Below are 13,494 nucleotides of genomic sequence, written 5' to 3' on the forward strand. Positions count from 1 at the left end.
AAAAATATATGTGCAATCAGAAATCCCGTCATTTCCTCCTTCTGTTCAAGCAGTGGAAGGCTCCTGCTGTCTCCTAAACCATCCTCTTGCAGTTCTCAATGCTGACTCCTGCCTGCATCCTCCAGGTACAATCTCCCTTCCCACTCCCAGGCTTAGTCTTTTTAAGTAGCCTCTTAGCAAATTTCTGTGTTCTTACCCTCCCTCCATAAACTCGTGCTCCCAGTTTTTTTCTGCCCAGAGAGTCAGTTCTTCCCCTAACCACATCTATTCATCAAATGCTCTTTACCTCCATACCACTGATTTCTCAACACCTTCTTGACCAGACTCTCAGTCTCTCTCCATGCCCTTCTCATGGGTCTCTGTCCCTGAACATGTTTCCGTCCCTTTGACCAGACCCTTTACACAGACCCTTTGCATTCACAAATCCCAAACTCTTGCCCATCCCAATCCCCGATTCCCTTGGATATTATGCCAAAATTGAATCCCAATCTCTTGAAAGCTGCTGTCGCGTTCTGAATAACGGGACGTAAGAATATCTCCTCAACATTAAGATTGGGTAATCTCTTTTCCATGCTACTTGTACTCTGGGTCAGAGGTCATAGGGGAGCACAGAAAAAACAACAACAACAAAACCCAAAAAACTTGTTCCAGATGTAGACCTAACACAAAGTCTAGGCCAAAGTGTGTGCAGTGCAGGAGGAATCTTTGAAGAATACAGCTGTCAAAAATCTAACTCCAATGAGTACATCAAAATTCTTCCTTCCGAGATATGTAACACAGGCAAATGCAGAATGGCATTAGGAATGGAAAAAGGCACATAACTAAAGAGTCAAAGCTACCCTTTTGTAGAATCTTGGGAAGAAGTTTTGTGGTATTTTAACATGGGAAAGCAATACAGTCTTCCCTATTCTCATTTTACAAAAAGGCTGGACAGCTTTTCCTTAAGTTTTCCAGAAATAAATCAATCTGAGTTACTGGGAACAAAAAGGTAATCTATATTACAACAAGGTCTGAAAAAGTCACAACAGAAAACAAAGTTTAAGGATATGTGCAGACAATTGTAACTGAAAAGGTTAAAGGGGTTTCAGATATTATCAGCCCTTTGTCTGGAGATGAAATGTGGTAACTAATTCTCTGATGGCCCTTAGTCTAATATAGCAACACTCATACAGGTAAACTTAAGTTAAACTACCTTTATTGATGGTTTAAGTAAGCGTGGTTTCTCCAGGACGCATATATGCTCAGTTCAATCAGATCTCCAAGCTGAGAGACATCACTCCAAGCTGGGAAAGATATCTTTATCTTGAAATGTGTTAATATGATCCTCTGTCACAACCTTACAAGGGAAAGTGTCAGGAAACCTGTGTAATATTTGGTATAAACAACCCAACTGTAGTAATGCTATTTCTCTTGTGCCTGGACAGATAAACAAATAATACACAGTGTGGACACAAGAAAGAGATTTGAGCTTTCCTGCAGAAACAAGAATACAGAAGAAAAACTGCCCATTCTTGTCAGACCTCTGGACTTCTTAAAAGCCCTAATGACCTGATTTGATCTAATTAGCAAGGAGGGAGAGAGTTAGCCTTGAACTATGGCATAAAATCAAAGTTCAAAAACATGGGAGATTTAAGTCTACTAATAACAAACCAAACACAGAGGCTTCTTAAGGGCAAAACACAAACAGAAATTATGTATTACATTATTAATCTGTTAAACACAGGAACATACAGGACTCCAATCCAGTAACACATGCCAACTTAAATACAAGACTTTCTTGTTATAGGAGCCTCATTTTGCCCAGAAATTCCATCCAACCTAGAAGCGTGGGAGAGAATCCATGTTATTTTGAAACGTCATAGTTCAGTACTTTTCTTAGATGGTAAATTCTTAGGCGACAATCAACTATTTTGAGTAATGCAATTTTGGAAATTGGCCCCTAACACTGAGGAACTGCCACTTAAATTCAGGAGAGCTATGAGAGATTAAGCCCATTAATATCAGTAGAACATGACATTTGATCCACAAACAGGTATTTTTATCGCACAGTTCGCCCCTGTACAAAAAAAAACGACAAACGAGTAACAAGTGCTTTAAATGAGAAAACAAGCAAGCTAAGACTGAAAGTATGCTGTTTTATAAAGTGACAGTAACTATTCTAAGAACATTTCTTTCTGCATGTCGCTATCAGTTTTTCCTTACCATATATTCCATATTGGAAGCTGGTGGATACACCTGACCCCGTAATTTATTATGAAGATCCAAGATACTCTGCATATCACTGTCTGTGATAGCCCTTTTCCCTCTCTGCTTGGCGATCCACCACTCACCATCTTCATCCATGTACTTTTCCAAAAGTTCCTCTAAGAGCGTGGCATTGGGAAGAACCATTGCAGAAACTGCTTGAGCTATGAATAGCAAGGTAGTTACTCTGAGCCATTCCTGTACTACATACTTCATGATGAATGATCTCAAAATGTTCAGGAGTTAGCTCCAAGACAAAGTCTTTCTTCCAGGTCTGTTAGCTGTAAATGCATAAGAAAGAGTAATGTAATTTGGAGGTTGAAGTACTGGCCTGTGTGAACTTACTAAGCAACAAAACCTGTAGTTTGTATGGAGTTTGCCACTGTTGTTTTAGGGGGAGAAACCAGGATGTTACTTTTTTTTTTTGACTCTACTAAGTATACACCATGGATTTGGGAAGATGGCTTATCTCCAACCTCATGAGCTTCAGTTTGTTCAACTGGTTTTATATAGTACACTGGCATGCACATTTCACTGCCTGCATGCAAGACAGCATGCTTTTCATATCTACTTAAAAGGAGCCAGACATCAATGAAGATTAGACTGCAGATAACGTCTTCCAGTATTGGAATTTAAGAACAAAAAGAAGTTAAAAGGCTTACATTCGTTGCCAAAATGGGAACTGAAAACCACAATGAAGTTGATACGAAATATCCTCTCGGTGCATTTCAAAATACGACTTTGATTGAAGCTTTTGTTTTAAAAAAACTAAAGGTAGTCAACTCGGACAAGCAAGTGGGGGGAGATGGGGTTATTCTATTCACCAAACAAAGGAAAGCACAGATAACTCTCAGAAGAAGTAGCACCACTTCCAAGAACACAGTATTCCGACACCGCCTATTACATGACTGAGTGCTTTAGGTAGGAAAGCCACGGTCGCTCCCTCACCCTGGGTGAAAGAGCGTGAAGCCCGCCACGCCGGCCGCGGCCGCTGCGAGGGAAACAAAAAGAGGCGAAGGGGGCAGAACCGGGCTCTCGCCGGCGCGCCGCCGCCGCCGCCCGCAGCCGGCCCCGAGGAGCCGCTCCCCCACCGCATCGCCCCGCGGCCGCCGGGGCCTGGATGCCGCCGCCCCCCCGCCCCCCCTCGCCGCGGGGAGGATGCTGCGGGGGGCCGCCGGCCGCCCCCCGCCAACGCCCTTACCCCTCCGGCGGCGGCTGCCTCCTCTCTCCGCAGCCAGCTTCGCTCCGCCGCCCACCTCCTCGCCAGGCCCGCGTCGGGGCCGGGGCCGGGGGGGCGCAGGCACGGCCTCGCCCCGCTCGCTGCGGCGGGCAGCCGCGGTGGGTGCGGACGTGTCCAGCAGCGGAGCCGCGGCGAGGGGCTGCCGATGACCGAGCCGCTGCCGCTGCTGCCGCTGCCGCCGCCGCCGCCTCCGCCTCCCCCGCCGGCCTCCGGACCGCCGCCGCCCCGAGGAGCTCCGCGCTTCTCCTCCTGGCTCCCGCCCCGCCGGGCATTTATCGCGGGCGGCGGTGACGTGCGGCGGACACCCCTCCCCGGCACCCCGCGGGGCGGGACGCGCCGCGCTCCGGGCACCGCGCCCGCCCCCGGCACCGGCACCCGCGCCCGCTCCCGCACCGCCAGGCCTCGCCCGGGCGGGCGCGGGAACGGCCGGAGGCGGCGGAGCCCGCACCGGCTCCCCGGGCCGTGCCCCGAGTCCCGCGGGGCAGCGAGGGCGGTCTGGGACCTCAGCCTCCCGCCAGAAGCTGGCCTCGGTCCTGCAGAAGCTATCGCCCAGAAAAGGTCGGGGGGGGGGGGGGGGGCGTCCCTTGCCGCCTCCATCCGTTGGTAGCTGGCGAGAGGGTGCTAAGGCAGCCTGCTCCTGCTGAGACACGGCGAAGGGAAAAAGCTGGGTGTTCGCACGTGAGCTCCGCAAAAGTCCAGAACGTGCAAATATGGCTGGAGGTATCGGGACATGAATTTTACCGTGGGTTCAGACCAGCCGCATGAGACTTCTCTTTGCGAAGCAGAATTCAAAAGCTTGTAACAACTCATTTCTGTTTCCGGCAAGACCAGGCATCAGATATGTACTTTTTCGTTGTATTTTAATCAAAGTCTTCTAGCCTGAATTTTTTGTGCAAGCTGATAGGGACAATGTTTCATTTATTTAGTGTAATTTGGTACATTGAGCTAATGGCAGGATTGACCAGCTTCCAGTCTTCACAGGACTGCTGTACCAGCTTGCAAAGGTTTACTGTATTTTCGTTTTCAGAAACTAAGAGGCTGAGGTTAAAATTCATCAGAATCCAGCTGGCTTCGGACCGTCTATAAATGCTTCCAAATTTCATGGGCCCAAGAGAAACAATGCCGTGCAAGTAACACACTGCTGCTTATTGTACTCTCTCCTCCTCAGTTTTAGTTATAATCTCCCTAAAGACTTGGAAACAAACCTGTCTTGCAGGACGCTACAGGTACTCTGTTACTTACACACTGTGATATGCAAAAATTGTTACACTCTATGTTGGTTGATCTTTATGGCTTATTCTTTGCACTGCTGGGAAGTGGACTTCTGCATCCAAGTATTGGGCACTAAACTTTTTTCCTAGCAAAACTGTGTGAGGTAAAATGCCACTGTGCAGCTAGATACACAGACTAGATGCAAGTTTTTTCAGGGTTTATGCACCAGGATGCCTTAACATCTGTCATTTTTGGTACGGAAGAACAAGCCTTACTTACAGTCTGGTCATCCAAAAGAGTTTGAAGAGAGGGGAAGGAAACCAAAAATTAGAAGAACTTGATACAGTCTACATGTCAAATCTGGATTTTTGTAATACTCACATCCCATTTGTCTTGCTAGATAGACTTACATCCTCTTTATATCTCTGGAGGCCAAGATGTAGACTCTATACCATCGGGACACAGCTTCACCATCATCACCGAATAAAGTATATGTGTCATATCAAGCCATTTATTCTTTGTACAGGCACAAGTGCTATTTCATTAGAAAGCATCAGAAAAGGTTTACATTAATGGTTGCATACAAGAAACTGAAAAATTCTAAAGGAATGAACATATTTATGGAGTTCCCATCAATCATTGGAAAGCACAGTAGCTGCCCCTTTCCATCAGCACTGGACATCTGCTGGGCTTCAAATAGAATATAGATCAAACATCACCTTCCATCTTTCATTTTGAGTATTCATCATACTTTGCAGAAAACACTTGATCATATTTGGTCTTTGTTGGATTGAAGTCCTTAATATATTGTAAAGCAGGTTTTAGATTGAATAAAATAAATACTAATATAAAAAGAGATAGGCATAACTTAAATTGATTTTTTTTTTGTTTATCAATTAATTTATCATCAAGTGAATAAACCCTTTATACTCTGTGACTGTGCCCTTTGTATTTGGTTTATGGCTGTATGATTTGTGACCACGTAAAACTTGTGACTTTGACAAATGATATTTTGAACTATCCACTAATTTTGTGTATATAATTAAGTCTAATTGCCTGGATCTGCTGTCTTAATCAGCTTGCAGGAGACCTTTTTCTCCTTTTTTGTTATTCTGGATTGGTTTAAACCTCTGACCATAATTTAAAATTGTTATAATAAACAGTTAAGCACCATTACATCTCCTGAAACTAAAGCTAACTATCCTCCCTTCCCAAAGGCACATGCAGACAGGGCATATGCAGACAGACAGATTCAGTAACTGTCTTCTGAATAGCTGTAGCAGCAACAACAACAATTACAACAAAAAAATCCACTTGAAAGAAATCAGTAAGGGGTCATCAGGTACGTGCTGGACAAGCACTGAGAATATGGCACAAAGGAAGATTTTCAGCCTAAGCTTTGGCTAAATAGTGATTTAAAGTTTGAGGGAAAAATTATCTTCTGCTGTTTGAGTCCTCCTTGAGTTCGAGGAGACACAATTCCAGCAGTCATTGTAAATAAACAAGGGCCTGAATGAAAGATATTTTACTTCATCATCAATTTGTTTTCCTAATAGAAATAATACACAGGGCCCCCAAGCATGGATAATTGGTTTAAGAAAGAGTGACACCACCAAGTAAGAAAGACAGAGAGAAAGACACTAATACATATAAACACATATTTAGCAAATCTGCTAAATTGTAAGAGCTGGGCTTTTAATTGAAAACAGAAGGAAGAAGAAAAATCCAGGCCATCTTTCTGTTGATTTTAAACATCTTTAGTTAATATACCTTCTGGTTTGCTACTGCATTAACTAGAAAGTACTATTAAAAAGTCTGATCTGTTACAGGAGTTTGGTACCTAACATGAACGTTTTTGGTTTTTTCTTTTTTTCCAAAAATTAGACCCACAAAAACGGTGTTTGGTTGTTGCCTGGTCCTGTAGGCAACTAAATCGTGGGAACAGTTTTTGCCAGATAAATCTGTGGTACACCTGAAGTTCAACCCCCTGGAGGTATACATTACTGCATATATCACAAACTGGCTCCAGTGACTTTCAGATCAGGCACCCCGCTGCCTACCTGTCCTAACAATGTGGCAAATTGCTTCAGACTCCCACAAAAATGGCCAAGCAGGAGATTTTTCAGGAGACATGTCTGTGAGGTGGGATACAAATTTTCAGTCATAGAATCATAGAACAGTTTGGGTTGGAAGGGACCTTTAAAGGTTATCTAGTCCACCCTCCCTGCAATAGGAGGGACATCTTCAACTAGATCAGGTTGCTCAGAGCCCCATCCAACCTGACCTTGAATGTTTCCAGGGATGGGGCATCTACCACCTCTCTGGGCAACCTGTTCCAGTGTTTCACCACCCTCGTTGTAAAAAATGTCTTCCTTCTATCTAGTCTGCATCTACCCTCCTTTAGTTTAAAGCCATTACCCCTTGTCCTATCACAACAGGCCCTGCCAAAAAGTTTGTCCCCATCTTTCTTATAAGCCCCCTTTAAGTACTGGAAGGCCTCAGTAAGGTCTCCCTGGAGCCTTCTCTTCTCCAGGCTGAACAACCCCAACTCTCTCAGCCTGTCTTCATAGAAAAGATGTTCCACCCTTCTGATGATTTTTGTGGCCCTCCTCTGGACCCGCTCCAACAGGTCCATGCCTTTCCTGTGCTGAGGGCTCCAGAGCTGGATGCAGTACTCCAGGTGGGGTCTCACCAGGGTGGAGTAGAGAGGGGCAGGACCACCTCCCTTGACCTGCTGGTCACGGTTCTTTTGATGCGGCCCAGGATACGGTTGTCTTTCTGGGCTGCAAGCGCACATTGCCAGCTCTTGTCCAGCTTTTCATCCACCAATACCCCCAAGTCCTTCTCTGCAGGGCTGCTCTCAATCCCTTCATCCACGAGCCTGTATTGATACTGGGGGTTGCCCCGACCCATGTGCAGGACCTTGCACTTGGCATTGTTGAACCTCATGAGGTTCACATGGACCTGCTTCTCAAGCTTGTCCATGTCCCTCTGGCTGGCATCCTGTCCCTCAGGCGTGTCACCCACACCACTCAGCTTGGTGTCATCTGCAAACTTGCTGAGGGTGCACTCGATCCCACTGTCTATGTCATTGATGAAGATAATAAACAGTGCTGGTCCCAATATGGACCCTTGAGGGACACCACTCACCACTGATGAGCCACTGTCGTCACGACTTGTCACTGATGTCACCACTCATCACTGATGTCATCACTCATCACTGACATCACTGATTCAAATTTAATCTCTTCCTGATATGTACCACGCTCTTGAATGCTCCTTCACTGACACCTAATATGCCTTCCATGTTGCTGAGCGGTCTGATTTGATTTTGCTTTTGGTGGTTCTTGTTTAATCTGTCCAGTTTTACAATTGAATATACATAGAGCTAGAAAAGGTAAATATTTTCATATGCAAGTTGGTGGCTAAAATGGAGGAACTGTGTTCAAAGCCTTGCTTTAAGCTTTTGCCCAAACTGCCTCTGCAGTTTTTTGGTTTTCTGCCTGGTCAGATTTAAAAAACTGTCACAAAAGGTTTCTGGCAAGGACAACAAATGAAGTAGAGAGATGATGGGTGTTGTTATTTGTGCTATTCTGGGTGTGGTGGGAAACCTTTATCCAAAACAAAAATATTCCAATGTTGCAAGATCTTTTGATAGATGGATTCCTTCAGCTGAAAATGTCTTGGCCACATCTATTGCTGAGGACCTCGTGAACTGTTTTATTCTTGAGGAGCACAGCTATATTGGTAATTCAGAGACAGAACTCAACAAAAAAGCAATGGGGCATAGCTTTCCTATGGGTAGATTTACCAGAGTAAAAAGATGCATAAAGATCCCATATTGTCTATCAGAAACCATATACGTGCCTGGACACTTTGCATGTACCAAGCAGCATTTCCAAGCATTTCCTTTTATCAACAGGTATCACTATGCATTCTGTAGTACAGTTTGTGCAACACGCTGTTCATTCAAAAGTTGGTCATCTTTAGACATTGTAGCATCATAGAGAAAATTTTATATCCATTGCTTTTGCTATTTCACCAGCAGAGTTAATAAAAATCATGGTTTCCCATTATCTCTCTGGGAAGCTTGAAAAATACTTAAAAGAACAGGACTTAACAAAGATACTCGTAACACTCCACAGTTCCTGGCCTTTGGAAAAAGGAGGCATACCTATTATCATGTATTATCCATCACTATGATGAAGAGTAAAATTGGCAGAAATGTTTTTCTGCACCATCTTCACCAGCTAATTCACACAAGTGACTGAAAAAGTAATCACAAATGTCTGTAAAAGTAAATAGTCAAATATAAATTGGGTTATAAAGATACATGAAATACATGAAATAGTCATACAATGATTTCTAGAACAATTACCTTAACATAATTTTTTATACTTAAGTTACAAATAGATGGCATGAAGATTTTACTTTTATGTTACTAGTTTTAAAAGTTTCATTTTAAAATTTGAATACAATGATTGGGTGAGGATAGAACTATAATTTTACTGTCATTGTATTACTTTGAAAAAGTCATTCTTGTGTATTTACAGTGAATGGAAGCAATTATTTCTACTAAGGGGAGCTTCTACTTTGCTTCTAATTGAGACGAAGAACAGTTTATTTTTTTAGTTTAATTTTTTTCCAAGATCAACAATGAACAACAGTTATCAGCAGTTAACATTCTGCAACTAATATGAAATCCAAGAAAGATTTTAACCAATGGAGAAATGTCAGAGCTGCAGGGCACTGGGGAGCTGGGGTGAATGGAAGGCAGGTTATCATTAAAAAGAAAAATGACACGATTTAAATTACTTTGAAGATACATTTTAAAAGAAAGATACAGGAAATTGTTTGGATTTCCGAACTGTTATTTATTGTAAAACTGGTTCATTTGCTCCCCTTGGCTCTTAAGCGTATAAAGATTTGGTTTGTTTACCAAACAAAAAACCTCCTGAAATTAAGAACAATTGGACTCTCACAGAAATAGTCTCTGACATTTAGATATTAGCACATATACTCATTGTTTCAATATGTCTGTTCATAAAATATAAAAAAAGACAAATACATACTCCCTTTTCTTTTACACAGTACCACAAGAGATAATCAGTCAGCATCTGAAAGAGTAGGTTTCCATTTCCACCCCTCTCTAAAAGGATTTGAGCCTGATTGTCCTTGATTAATTCCCCCAACCTGTACATTACAGTGAGTCAGGATGGCATTCTTTCTGTCACTTCTATTTCTCAAAATAATCAAGTATACTTTGAGCCAGGAAGATGTGTAGTAACGCTTTTGTAACCCAGTGATGAGGGTACCTCTGGTAAAATGAAATCGCACTGAAAACCGATAAATACATTTAATGTATTTGAAATAAAGTACTAACTGGGGTGGGTATGTGGTACCATATATATTCTTGTTGATTTAGTCTCCTGTTTCTGCTCACTTTTAAGCTCGCAACCATATGCTTTTCTCATTTTTTTGTTTTGGGTGGATAGGGGACTTATGAGCATGCTGTTTTTTTCTGCCTGAACAGATATACCCAGACAGCTCCAACAAATTCAAGCCTTAAGCGCAGAAACACTTTGTTCTGAGTCCCTTTGCTGCTGATTGATTTGGAATAGGACTGAGAACTTTGTTGGTGGTTTTTATTGTCTCCAGCTATTTGTCCCATAAAATTAACTGAATTAAATGTTGCATTTGTGCTCAGTGTTGCTGCAGAGACAGGACTGGAGCATTTTGCCCCAAACCAGCTTTTACTCCGAGATAGGTGGATTTTGTTGTGATAAGTTTTGAACAAAACCCAGTACTAAACTGCATGTTCTTACGTTTTTTATATGAAATGTGGCTGGCAATTTATTTATAGATTTATATGTATGAATCACTTGAGCTGTGTGTATGAGGGAGCAAACCAAAGTTTGAATCCCTTCCTGCCGGTTAGAACAGAGTATTTAACATTGCAGTGGCTTAACAGTTTAACAGTTTAATTAATGGTGCAGTCCTGTCCAGTTTGACCCTGTGAGAGTCATTAATTCCTTGTTTACTCTCTGGAAAAGAAATGGCTTGACTTAGCCATATCAGCTTTTCTAAAGTGAGGTAGGACTATCAGTATTTTTTCAGTATCACCATTAAAAGTAGCATCTTTATCAGCATATGAATTACAGCAAGGATTCAAAATAAAAGGGAGAAAAATGTTTCAAAATGAGAATTTATGGAGAAGTATGTCCCTGGACCAAGACCTTTCCATTGAAAATGCTCAAGATTTTTTGGTTTGTTTGGTTTGGGGTTTCTTTTCCCCCCGAGGAGTAAATTCCATCTCCCCAGGCATCCTGATTGCTTGTCTGAGATGGCTGGCACAGAAACAGTATCACAGAGGTGCTATGAAGTTTAGGCAGTTAGAAGCATTTTTTTTTCTTCTGATCATCTAAACCTAAGCATAGGAAATCTTTGAATAGCACAAATAAACGAAGGACATAAGGGGTGCCCTGCTGGGTTAGACCAATGGTCCATCTAGCCCAGTGCCCTGTCTCCAATGCCAGCCATAGAGGAGGCTGTGCAGGGAGCATAGGTGAGTCGGCCACTTTCTGCTGCCCGTTCCCCTCGCAGACTGAGCTGCAGCCCAGCCAAGGCCAGCCATGGCAGAAGGACAAGCCCTGCCCCACTGCCTCTGCTCATGGCAGGGCCTGCTGGCTGCAGCGGCACAGAAATGGAAATCCCTACTGCCTCACTGGGGGCTGAGGGGAAGGATCAAACATTTACTGTCTGAACTGCTGCAACCACTGTCGCTATTGCCAGGAATGGATTATCCTCAGTTTATTGCCCCTTGAAAGGGAAGGGACAGAGAAATGTCCTTCCTGTTGGCTTCTGTCCTGTCCCCCCCTTGCTGCATCTTTCTCCTTTGTTCCTCCTGAGTATCTAGGTAAATTTTTTTGGTTTGTTTGGGATGGGGGAGTAAGGCAAATTTTTACCCTCACTGATCATGTTGTCTTGCCCAAACCTGAGACCCACACAGACATTGTGGAGAGGATGGGGCTCTCAGCTGTGGTGATAATTCTCTAAGATCTATAAGAAGATGGCCTTCTTTGTACTGGGGAATAACTCCCTGACAGCAGTGCAGAAGGAGATCTCAGTGTAGAGTATCACCATCCCCTTTGAGTCTCTATGGTTATAAGTAGTCTTCACCCCCCTTCTGCCTTTCCTCTTCTCCCTCCCCCATGCTGCCCTTCTCCTTCCCTTTTCTAGCCTCACTAGGCCAGTTCCTTGCCCCCCCCCCGCCCATCCCTCTCCCACTGGGGTGCAAATACCTTGCCTTCTACCACATGCTTTCCTTTTGCTGGCAAAACTTCATCCAAATGCCAGTGGCAGCGCACAGTGTGACAAAGAGGAATAGAAATGTTCTTTGTCACCCTTCTTTGTCAAGGAGAGGTCCCTCTACCCGGCGAACTGTTCTGCAAGAGCAACTTGGTGCTATTCCTGCTGGCTTTGGGAGTACCTCAAGAGGGACAGTCCTTTGGTGCAGCAAGGAGGAGCTCCGGTGCCCCAGTCAGTGGATTACACTGACTATATCATTGCTGTTGACTCACTGCAGCTGAATGTCACCCTTCCCTTGTAATGCTATCCAAAGAGCCCACCCAGGTACAGAATCAACCACCTACACCCTTCCCATTACAGCCAGTAAAGCAGATGAGACGACAAAGCCACACAAGGTCCCTGAACAGCAAACTAGAGGAAACCGTGTGTCTGGCATGGAAGATGATCACTTCCAGGGTAGCCCATTTCCTTCCTTCCCCTACCTTCTGATCCCTTCTCTTTATGCATTGTCACACCATCCTCAGGCCCGATCCCCTAGCCAGTTATCTCGGGGAGAGGGACAAAACCAGCAAGTTTAAATCGTGGGCCTAGCACATTCCTCACTAAGGTGGGAAAATTCTTGAGACACATGAGAAGGTAAACTGTGGACCTGTGGCTATGGCCCAGAGATGGCCCAGGAGGTAGAGTTGGCTACAGAGGCACAGAGAGCTGCAGGGAGCAACTCCTCAGCTGTTCCTCCAGTTGTGGAGCTCTTAGCTGGGGAGGCCTCAGAGGTGGTTCCCTCACCGTTGTGTCATCAGCACCTCCACTCACCGCTGAGACACTGACCTACCTGTTACCAGGCATTTCTCTTGTCCTCCAGGGAAAGACTTGGCCTCTTTAGGGAGGCTGGGGCTCTGTAAAAGACACAGGGGGATGACAACTCTTTCCAGTGGGCCTCTATCTTTGCGCTGTCCCATCTTCCCCTAGAGTGTCGAGGTCATGACAGTACCTGGGTGTGATGCCAGCATGGGGCCCCACCATCCCTACTCCTAATCCTCCAACCCCTGTGCTGTTTTAGCGACATAGGTACCAAGGTTTCTGTGCCCCTGACCTACAGCCAAACTTAGCCACAGTGGGGGAGCAGAGCCACATACTTCTGCCTCCTGAAGACATCTCTGGCAGATTGGCAGTCTTGTTCCCTCCAGAGCTACATGCTTAATGCTGCAGGTTACCCAGGCCATGCTGGTCACCTGCTATATCACCAGGCCCACAGGGATGGATCAATCATTAATTTGGTAGTGAGAGTTTGTAGACTTGGTAGATTTCCAGCATGACCTGTGCAGCTTAAACTGGGCACAGTTGTGGCATATGCAGTCTGCAAGTACCAGCCTCGTACGTTTTACCAGTGGTGATGTCTGCAGGCCCTCATCTCTACTTCTTATTGAAAGTGTTTGGATACATAAGAAGAGCAATAACTGGTGACAGTACATCACCCTACAAAGATGAAG

General features: G+C 44.4%; 1 protein-coding gene across 3 annotated transcripts in view; it reads right to left on the bottom strand.

Annotated features, from left to right (window-relative positions):
• CRISPLD1 (cysteine rich secretory protein LCCL domain containing 1) overlaps positions 1–3,714 on the bottom strand; it is a 45,754-nt gene extending 42,040 nt beyond the window's left edge. Inside the window, exons 1-2 of one of the 3 annotated variants that reach the window (XM_030011949.2) lie at positions 3,446–3,713; positions 2,203–2,525 (exon numbers count right to left, since the gene is read on the bottom strand). In XM_030011949.2, coding sequence (XP_029867809.1) covers positions 2,203–2,460 — 258 coding nt within the window. In that variant the 5' untranslated portion in view covers positions 2,461–2,525; positions 3,446–3,713. Of the gene's footprint in view, positions 1–2,202; positions 2,526–3,445 lie in introns of those variants that run through there. The other 2 variants (XM_030011950.1, XM_030011951.2) reach the window with 2 other exon arrangements.
• Between the last annotated feature and the right edge of the window lie 9,780 nt (positions 3,715–13,494).

Source organism: Aquila chrysaetos, chromosome 4 (genome assembly GCF_900496995.4).
Source record: "Aquila chrysaetos chrysaetos chromosome 4, bAquChr1.4, whole genome shotgun sequence".
Taxonomy (NCBI): domain Eukaryota; kingdom Metazoa; phylum Chordata; class Aves; order Accipitriformes; family Accipitridae; genus Aquila; species Aquila chrysaetos.